Below are 9,945 nucleotides of genomic sequence, written 5' to 3'. Positions count from 1 at the left end.
AAATAAAAGTTTAATCAAATCATTTTTTTTCTGCAAGAATACCTGAGGCTTAGAATGAATTATTTGGAAACTGAAAGATAGATTTCCAGAACATTTAGACTGGTTTCTAACAACGTCCAAAAGCCATCCCAGGGTATTCCACACTGCTCTTGACTTCCAGCCAGCACATAATGTCCTATACTTCACTTGAAAAATGCAGCTTTTCATTATTCTTTGTTCAATTTTACTCAGATAACCTTTGAGTTCTCCCATAGAAAATAAAATATAGAACCCCTGCATATAATTTCTGTGGCCCTTGAGGAAACAAACCTGTCAAGGAGTGACATTTAAAGGACAATTCTTCTTCAACCCTGCTGCCATTCTTTTCAGGTGTACTTTCCTCTTTACAAAGAAGAAATCAAATATATCAAAACAGCATGTTTTCCTCAGCTAGAATGATTTTTTTTTGTAAACGTGGTTAATTATTTTCTCCACATTATAAGGCGCAGAAGGTGTAGTGTAGCAACAAATAATTACAAATCCGGGAAGCAAAGCCAGTTGCTCTTTTTTCCTGGCCGAGGCAGCCTCTTTGGGCCGCCTACATTTTCCCACCTCCTCGCAGACCCACGTTTCCCTCCGGGGGGCAACCAGAGTCCGGGGGAACCGCCGCGCAGCAGCCTCCCCCTCTGCGGGCTCCCGGGGGTCTTCTCCTGAGCTGCCGCCCGTGGACACCCACGGGGGAGCCGCAAGAATTTGGGAGCCCGGCTCGGCTCTGACGCCACGGCCATGACGTCACAGGGTACGTGACGTCACGCACCTCTCCCCGGCAGCACCCGCACGGCGAGCTTCTCTGGGGACCCCGGCAGCTAAATACTGAAATAAACAAGTAAATAAAGGGGGGGTGGGATCCACCGGAGGTAGGGGCGAGATCCTGCCGTCCTCCTGGGGCCCCGGACAGGTCTGCTCCGTTTATTTTCACGGCAGAAACACAAATCTGCGTCCTGGGATAAAAGCGATTCGAGTAGGTGGGTATTTAGTACAATAGTTCAGGGAAATAAAATAAATAAATAAATAAATAATAATTAAAAAAAAAAAAAAAAACCACCTAAATCCTCCAGTTTTGTAATCTAATTCAAGCCTTTATAGGAAATCCAAGCCTGGCATTCGAATTTCCGTTTCCTATTAGTGTCAGGCATGTTTGGCTTTCAGTGGGCAAAAGGCAGGTCCGTTCTCATCCCAGTTTCTCTCGGATGCTGGAAGCAATCTGTGTTTTGCTTTGCAGCTCCTCAACCCAGGCTGAAAGGGGACCTGTTCCTGGGAACCCTGACTCCCCAACTCAATGGGAATGGTTCATTTTACCATCTGACAGGGGTCGTGGGCTCCCCAAAATCACAATTCATGGGGCTCTCCCATCTCCTGGGACGCCCCCGAGGTCAAAATCCCCCGGGAAGCGGCAGCCGTACTGGGGTGGCAGAGCTGCGTGGCTGCCCCGCCACGCTCGGCAGCGCCTCACTGTTTTGCGTGGGGGCCTGGGAGACTTTCTAGGGGAAAGAGGTTATTTTTCCGAGTTTTTTTTTTTTTCAGTTGAAAGTACTTTAGGATTTCCATTCCAAAGGAAGCACGGGTGGTGTTTCTCTCAGACGGTTGCACTAACATCGGTCCTGACAGGGAGCGCTTGCAGCAGGAGCAGGTTTGCAGAACACGAAAAAATAAAGCAAAGCCCAGCCTCTCACAACGCTGCACGGGCCCTGCTCGGAAACTATTTTTTTCTAAAAGTCGTGGGCATACGGCTTGGGTTTTGTTTGCTCGTTTGTTTTCCCGAGCGAGAGGAGGAAAACACAGAGAAAATACTCAGGGAGTATTAAATACAGCTTTAAAAACAGCTCTTTAAAGCGTAATCCAAAGGCACTGCACAGAGCAGGATCTGAGCACTACGTGGAAAACCGAGCTCTTGCTGACAGCACCCAGCGAACCACCAGGCAAACGGTAGTTTGTCAGTAACTTTATTTTTTTTAAAAAAAATCGCATGACAAACTGGAACCAAGACCAAAATACTGTATCCACTGTACATCATTCATTAGAAAACAAACATACACCACATTTGTATTCTACCAAACAGCGAGTGTGTTTCCTTTAAATTGATATAGTGCGTGCTTTTAGACTCATGCTTTTCAATATTTATTTTACATTTGTTGATCAAATATTATCTGTTATAAATAATTGCAACTCGATCAAATGGTGCACCTGGTTGTTACCGTATCCGAACCTCCTCAGGGCTTTTTTTTTTTCCTCCTCTTTTCCGAAAAGCTGTCGGCATCGCTTTATTAGGACCCGAGAAAACACCTCTGGGGTGTCCAACAAAGCGTAGGATGCCAGAGGTGGTCTCAGCCGGGGCTGGCGCGGAGCCCCCCAGCTCGGGCCGCTAGGAGAGAGGAGAGCACATAGCAAAGAGTCGCTTCCAGAAGGCACAGGTTCCTCGACACGCCATACGAGCAGACGAGGGGCGCCGCCCGGGCCCCCCTCCCGGCCCCGGGGCGGCGTCCGACGGCACGGGACAGGACGGGTCGGGCGCTCCCCGTCGCTGCCCCGCCGCCACCGGGGGGCTCGGGGCCCGTCTCCCCCCGCCACCCCCGGGACTCCCTCCCCCGGGACGGCCCCGCGGGGGCCGGGGTTCAGCGGGGCTCACTGCTGCCGGTGCCCGCCGCCGCTCTCGGGGTCGCTCTGGTCGTCGGTGAAGCAGACGTCGACGTCGCTGTCGTTGTCAGTCTTTTGCTCCGGCTCGGGGTGCGCGTAGCCAGAGTCACTCTTGTCCTCGGCCGCCTTGCCGAGGCTCTGCCCCGGGTGCCGGGACTTGACGTGCCGCTCGAGGTCGCGGCGCCGCACCAGCACCTTGCCGCAGTACTCGCAGCGGTAGGGCGTGTTGCCCTCGGCGTGCAGGCGGATGTGCTTGTTGAGGTTGCTGGGGTCCCCGAAGGGCCGCAGGCACACCTTGCACTTGAGCGGCTTGTAGCCCGTGTGAGTCCGCATGTGGATCTTGAGCCCGTACTTGCGGGAGTACAGCTTGCCGCAGTACAGGCACAGGTGCCCGCTTTTGGGCTTGCCGACGGCGCCCCCCGCCGCGCCCCCCGGCAGCGCCTCCAGCCGCCCTCGCCCCTTCTCGGCCGCCAGCTCGGAGAGCTGCTGCGTGTGCATGGCGATCTCCCGGTCGATGCCGGCCAGCGAGCCCAGCTCGGCGGCGTGCAGCCCGGCCGCCGGCCCCCCGAAGTACGACACGGCCTCGGGGTACTTGAGCAGCCCGCCGAGGTGCAGCTTGAGCGGGTAGTAGGGCGCGGCGGCTCCGTACAGCAGCTCCCCGTTGTAGACGGTCAGCGGCATCACCGGCAGCCCGCACTCGCCCGCGTACGCCTTCAGCCCCTCGAAGGGCGGCGGCAGGGCGAAGCGCTCCAGCGCTCCGCCGGGCAGCGCCGGGTAGCGGCCGGGGGGCAGAGCCGCGGCGGCGGGCAGCCCCCGCTCCACCTGCCGGAAAGCCGACGCCTCCTCCAGCGGCGACAGCAGCGGCAGGGCCCGCAGCCCCCCGCCGCCGCACGGCAGCCCCACGGCCGCCCCCACCGAGGCGGCCGGGGGCGGCCCGGCCTCGCACTTGGGCGGCGCCTCGACGGCGGCGCGCCCCGCCTTCAGCCCCCCCAGCAGCTTGGAGAAGCCCAGGGCGGCGGCGGCGGCGGCGGCCCCCCGCGCCTCGTCCCGCAGCGGCCCGGCGGGGCGGAAAGCCGAGCGGGCCCCAGGGCACAGCGCCAGCCCCGGACCCCCCCCCAGCCCCGGCAGCGGGCCCGGGCCGCGGGCGGCGCCCAGGCTCATGTCCAGGGCGCGCTCCTGCTCCTCCTTGCCCGCCCCCCGACGGGGCGGCCCCGGCTTGGCCGGAGGCGGCGGGGAGGCGGCGGCCTCCCGCTTGAGGGCCTCCCGCGGGCCGCAGCCGGGGGGAGCCGGGCCCCGGGGGGCCGCGGCCGGCAGCTCGGCGGCCGCCTTGGCGGAGAGGCCGAAGGAGGCGGCGGCGGGCCGGCCGTGGTCGTGGTGGAGGAAGGGGCGGCCGTGGCTCAGCGCGCAGTGGAAGTGGACGTGGGCCTTGAGGCTGTTGGGGTACTTGAAGGTCCTCCAGCAGTACCAGCAGATGTACCGCTCCTCCCCTGCGGAGGCAAGCGGAGCGGACCGTCAGCGGCACCCCGCACCCAGCAACCCCGCACCCCGCAACCCCGCAACCCCCTCCCCGCACGGCCCCGGCCCCGGCCCCGGCCCCGGCCCCGGCCCCGGCCCCGGCCCCGGCCCCGGCCCGGGGGGAGCAGCTGCTGCCGCGGGTCGTCTGTCGGGGGGCCCATCTGTTGGCGTTTGCACAAGAGGTAGCGTATGTCAGGGAGTCGGCTGCGCCGAACAAAGGCCAACGTAATGATCGTGAGCCCCTCATTAGGCGCCGAGACAATATCCGATATGGATGGGCCATATGTAATCGTTCCCTTGCAGAGGACAATGCCCTTTGTGCCCTCCGCACTGCGCCTTCTCCCAGGCGGAACCGAGCTCGGTGGCCGCGGCCGGGCCTGGTGCCGGGGAGCCGCGGGTCCCGTCCGGCACGGAGCTGCCCGGGGAGCGGCACCGGGGGCGGCCGGGGGCTCGCTGCGGGGCCGGGTGCCTCGCTCGCTGCCCCTCGGCTGTCGTTTCTTCCCGCCGTTTCTAGCTTCGGTCGTTTCTTTCTGTCGTTTCTTTCTTCCTTTTTCCTTTCCTTCTTTCTTTCTTTCTGACATTCTTTTTGACATTTCTTTTTCTTTCTTACTTTCTTTCCTTCTTTCTTCCGTTTCTTTCCTTCTTTCTTTCATTTCTCTTTTTCTTCCTTCCTTCCTTCCTGCCTTCCTTCCTTTCTTTTCCTTTCTTTCTCTCTTTTCCTTCCTTCTTTCCTTCCTTCCTTCCTTCCTTCCTTCCTTCCTTCCTTCCTTCCTTCCTTCCTTCCTTCCTTCCTTCCTTCCTTCCTTCCTTCCTTCCTTCCTTCCTTCCTTCCTTCCTTCCTTCCATCTCTCTCTCCCCACCTTTCTCTTTCCCCTTTTCTTCTTCTCCCACTTCTCTATTCCCCTCTATATCTATTTTCCCCTCTCTGTCCCTCTCCCTCCCTCATCCCAGTCCCTAAACCACCCAAGCACACATTCCCAACGCCACCTCGGTGCCTAAAATCTGTTGCCCGCCTCGCATGTCACCACCTGGTGCTCGCCCCTGCACCAACCCGACGGATGGGAGGACAGACGCCGAACCAGACCGAGGGACAGCTCCGGACCCAGAACTTCATGGGGTCCCTGGGCGAGCACCGAGGGGTGCAGCGAGGCTCGGGAACGGCCACCGGGGGGTCCTGGGGACAGGCGGGGACAGCCCGGATTGACACCGGGCGTTTTGTCGCCAGTGTCCCCGCCGCCGGGCGCAGCTGTTCCTCGCTGCTCTGTGCCGTAGGCAGCCTGCAGGTAGCAGGGGGCTGAGGTGGGCTCAGACCGGGCGGGGAGAAAGTTGCAGCTGGAGGCTGAGCCGCGACACCGATGCCGCTGCCTTGGCGCTGCGAAGCGGGGAGACGGCCCCGGAGAGACCCCTGGCTGTGCGCGTCCGTCTGCTGTCCCCGGCCCGGGGCAGGAAAAATGCAAGCAAACAAAAAAAAAAAATAAAAAGAAAAAAGAAAAATTAAAAAAAAAAAAAAAGGAAAAAAAAAGTAATAGAAATAATTTTAAAAAACTTTGTCGTTGTGTTAAAATCAATTCTAACACGATTGTTCAAGATTTCAAGTGGTTTTGATTTTGTTGTTTTAAAAAAATAATAATCGGAATTTCTTCCCCTCGGTTTCTTCCAGCGTGCCGTCCTTCCAGGTGTGTTTGGGCATTTTCATGCACCTGTTCCGAGCCGTGCTGCTTGCTCTGGAGCCGGCGTGGCCGCAGATCGGGGCCGGTGTGCAATTTATTGGTGCCTGGCCGCCAGCAGGACGATGCCTCCCGCAGGGTGCCCCTGGCAAGTCTGAGCTTCGCTGCCCTCGTTCCCACGAGCCCCGCTGCGACCCTCCTCAGCCCCAGGGCTCTCGACAGAGGGAGCAGAGCCGTGGCCACGAGTTTCTTCTCCATCTCCGGCCCCAGCACAAGGAGGGATGTGGGCTCTTGCGCATCGCAGGTGTCCCACGGGAAGCCAGCTGTCCCTGCCCGGAGCTTCAGCTCACCCTCAGGTGCCCTCCGGGCCGGATCCCGATGACCCCCGCAGAGCTCAGCCGGGGGGCGAGGTGGGCTCAGCCCCTCGCCGGCTCCGACGGGATGGCTCCGGCTCCTCGCCCCATCGCGGCTCGGGGATGAGCAGGGGAGGCCCCCGGTGCCCACCGCCGGGCAAGCCCAGCAGGCGAGCATCGAAGTTTTTCGTCTTCTTTCCCCCCTTTTCATCTGTCGCCGCGTTATCGTTTGGTTAACCTCGTAAAGGCGAGGGTGTCATTCCAGCTGGGAAGCAGCTCGCGGATCGAAACAGGCGAGCCGAGACGGATGTCCTCCCAGCCCGATATCCTCGGGCGTGTTTATTTGAGTTTAATTTGATGCCGACTTTATTTTTACCCCAATTGACTCAAGCTGACCATTACCCGTTTTCACCTGCCTGTGTGGATCTGCCCACGTTATAAGCTGGGAATGCGTTTCTGAAGCTCTGACCGAGGAACCCACGAGGGCAAAGCGAAATTTTCAAAACCCACAAAAACAATTCTCCGTCTCGCACAACACCGCTAGCGTTGTCTGATAAAATTCCGTTTGTCAACCAAAAGATCATTAAATTGGGCCGATGCCAGACCGGCTCAAGGGACGGGGACCCTTCCATACGCTACCACGTCCAAAGATCGCCCTTTACAAGGAACCAGGCGGCTCCTTGTTTTAACGGGTGGCAGGCACACGGGGCTGAAAACGCGGCGGATGGGGGGGACCCAGTGTCGCGACAGCGGTACCTTTCTCGTCGTGTGTCGGGGTGGCCGTGACGGGGATGTCGAACCACTGAGCCAGGGGGTTGGAGTACCAGACGGTGAGCTCCTCTCCCGGCTGGACATCGCGCAGAGCCCGGTAGAAAATCTGAGGGGGGAGAAAGGACACTTCTTCAGGAGCCTTGAGAGGGGACACAGGGAGGAGAGAGAGGTGCCAGGCCGGCCCGGAGCCGCGAGCGGGGTACCTGTCCTCCTGGCAGATCCGAAATAGCCTCCAGTGTCTGCTCTTGGGCGTTTCGGGCAGCCCGGATTAACCCTATCCACTCCAGAGCTGAGCTCCCGGCTTCATCCACTAACTCCCCTCTCACCATCCGCACCTGGAAGACAGGCGGCACCGCTGTCATTTCCACGCGAGGCGAGGAGAAAAGAAAGCAAAAAAAAAAAAAATAATAAAAATAAAAGCTGCCCGAGCTCCTGCCCTCCTGCCCGGCCGGCCTGTCCCCTCCACCCGGGGGCTGCCCCCGTCGGGGGACACCGATTTTCCACCGCTTCTCCCCCCCCCGTGCTCGCCCACCCGTGGGCAGCGCCTTGCTGGAGACCAGGGGAACAGCCCAAAGCACCTTGCCGCTGCGTTAAGTGCCCGCTAAGGTGGTGGTAGCCGAATTTTTGGAAGGGCTTGTGCGGCCCCGGGTCGGTTGCGAAATGCACGGCTCGTCGGGAGCCGGGGCCCGGAGGGGGAAAGGGGCGAGGGGAGAGGATCCTGCTTAGCTACGAAGTCCCTGCAGACCCATACTTCATAATCTGCTTACCCATACAAAGAGAAAATGAAGTGCCCATTCGCTGAATGACCGTGCAATAAAAGTCATTGGAACAAAGCGGTCTAAAGCGAGAAACCGAGGGAGCCAGATGAGAAATAAATTTGAGTGGGCTGGCAGAGCGTTTAAAAACAATTAAAGGGCATTAAAGATCCGAGCGGAACGTGCGAGCCGCGGCTGCCCGGGGGATGGAAGAGGGGCTCGGCTGGCCGCTGGCCCCCGCAGCCCCCTGGACGCCTGCTGGACGGGGCGAGCGTCCTCCAAAGCCTCCTCCTCGCTCCTTCGGACGTGGCCCGAGTCCGGAGCCGGGCGGGCGGCTGGTGTCACCCCCTTCTGCCCCGGATTCGAGGGTTATAGGGGAGCAGTGCCCGCAGGAGGGGGGCACAGAGCCCAGCCTGGAAATAAATCCGTCCGTCTGCCGCTCGGGCACGAACCGGGGAGGGGATGCGACAGCCCCGACAGCCGCTGCCGCCGAGGTTCCGGGAGCGAACCGTGACAAATCCTGGCCCGTGCGGCTGGCGGGGCTGCGGGGGGGCCGTCCCCGGCAGGTTGTCCCCGCGGGGAGGGATGGGGACAGTGCCCCGGAGACAGGAGCCCCCCGGGACGGGGGCGGCCGGGGGCTACGAGGGGCGCGGCGGCGGGAGCAGCGCCCTCGGGCACCAGGCACCGGGCACCGGGAACCAGGAACCAGGAACCGGGCACCGCGAACCGGGCACCGGGAACGGGGCACCGGGCAGCGGGCACCGGGCAGCGGGCACTGGCGGCCCCCGAGAGTTCCCCCAGGTCGCTGTCCAAGGCATGGGGGTGCGCTCCTCCGGGAGAGCCAGCCGGGCTAACGGGGCCCCGGCACGGGCGAGCAGGGGAGAGGCTTTTGGTGGCTCGCCAAAGCGGCAAGGAGAAATCTCGGGCCACTCTTGGAAGGCTCCCCTGTCTCGTCCTGGCTCACTCTGGCAAGGGAGGATCGAAGAGGGAGGGGGACAGGCAGCCTCTTCTCCCAAGGCGGCTTCCCCTGAGTCAACGGAAAAGCAAGGTCCAGCGCTGCAGCGGAGACCGTAGGAAAATACCTTTTTTTTGGGTCCTGGCTCCCTGCGGTCTGACAGGTACTTGCCCAGTTTGAAGATGCCCGGCACGGGACCCAGGCGCAGCCCGGCGGGGATGCAGCTCTCCGCGCTCACGCTGATGGCCGGAGCCCTGCTCGTTTGCATCGCTGCCTCTGGGTGCGAGCGGTCGGGAACCCAAACTACTTATGGGGGCCGGAGTGCCAGAGCCAGGCGGCGAGGAGGATGAGCACAGGCGTATCTCCGCCCGCAGAGTGACGCGGCCGGGCGCGCACGGCGGCTTTTCAATGGGCGCAGGAGGGGTACCCCGTGGCAGGGGGATGCTCTGGGGCGCAGAGTTTGGTGAGAGAGTTGGGCTCCTCGAGCAGCTGCAGAGTCCCATCCGAGAGGGTCACATGGAGCCTTTCCCTAACCCTCCTGCATAATCAAGCGCTGTGAATGGCCGGCAAACAATGGGCCAGGCGACCTTCCCATTCCTAAAAATCCAATTTGTCAAGGGCAAAGAAAAGGCGCTGGTGAATCAAAGGTCTGGAGGGACCATTAATCCTCAGCATGGGGTATTGTCCCCGAGACAGTTACGATATTTTAAGTGACAAATCCACTGTATAATTTCTCCATAAATTTTGCTTCCTTTTATTGTTCCTCGACAAACCAGTTTTGGAAAATAAGTGACTATTTTAAGTCTACTTGGCTGAGCCTTTTGAGGTTTAATATACTTCAAAGATTTTTAATTCTCTTCCCTTGGCTTTATTGTAAAGGAGATTAAACAAAGAGATGGGGAATGTTTTGAGGACTTGTTAACTTCTATTGATTCCTGGCGTGTGCCATACAGAAATTGGGCAGGTACTTGATGGGAAAACACCAGAAAATACCTACACTTTTTTTTTTTTTTTTTTTTTTTTTTAGGATCGACCATATTACCATTTCAGTGGCTTAGTTTCAGGCCAGTAATCTATTTAGAAAGGCTTTGATCCTGAAGTAGGACGAACAGCGCAAAATATCAGCCGCCGTAGTAAAACACACACCGCCGCATCTGCGAGCTGCGGGGAAGCTGTGTAAGTCGTGCCGTTAGGAAACAGATCCGCGAGGAAATAGAGACATAACAGCCACCAGGAGACAGATACACGGCCAGCAG

The 9,945-nt window shown here is 59.3% G+C and overlaps 1 protein-coding gene across 1 annotated transcript; it reads right to left on the bottom strand.

The window, feature by feature from the left end:
• Positions 1–2,661: 2,661 nt before the first annotated feature.
• Positions 2,662–8,957, bottom strand: PRDM13 (PR/SET domain 13; the record flags this gene model as incomplete). Its single annotated transcript, XM_084512164.1, has 4 exons — positions 2,662–4,160; positions 6,965–7,085; positions 7,183–7,314; positions 8,817–8,957. 4 exons carry the CDS (start codon positions 8,955–8,957, stop codon positions 2,662–2,664), a joined length of 1,893 nt encoding a protein of 630 aa, XP_084368290.1.
• Between the last annotated feature and the right edge of the window lie 988 nt (positions 8,958–9,945).

The sequence above is a fragment of the Aythya ferina genome, assembly GCF_964211825.1.
Source record: "Aythya ferina genome assembly, chromosome: 3".
Taxonomy (NCBI): domain Eukaryota; kingdom Metazoa; phylum Chordata; class Aves; order Anseriformes; family Anatidae; genus Aythya; species Aythya ferina.
Note: the sequence above shows the minus strand (reverse complement) of the source record. Positions and strands in the feature narration are given on the sequence as shown.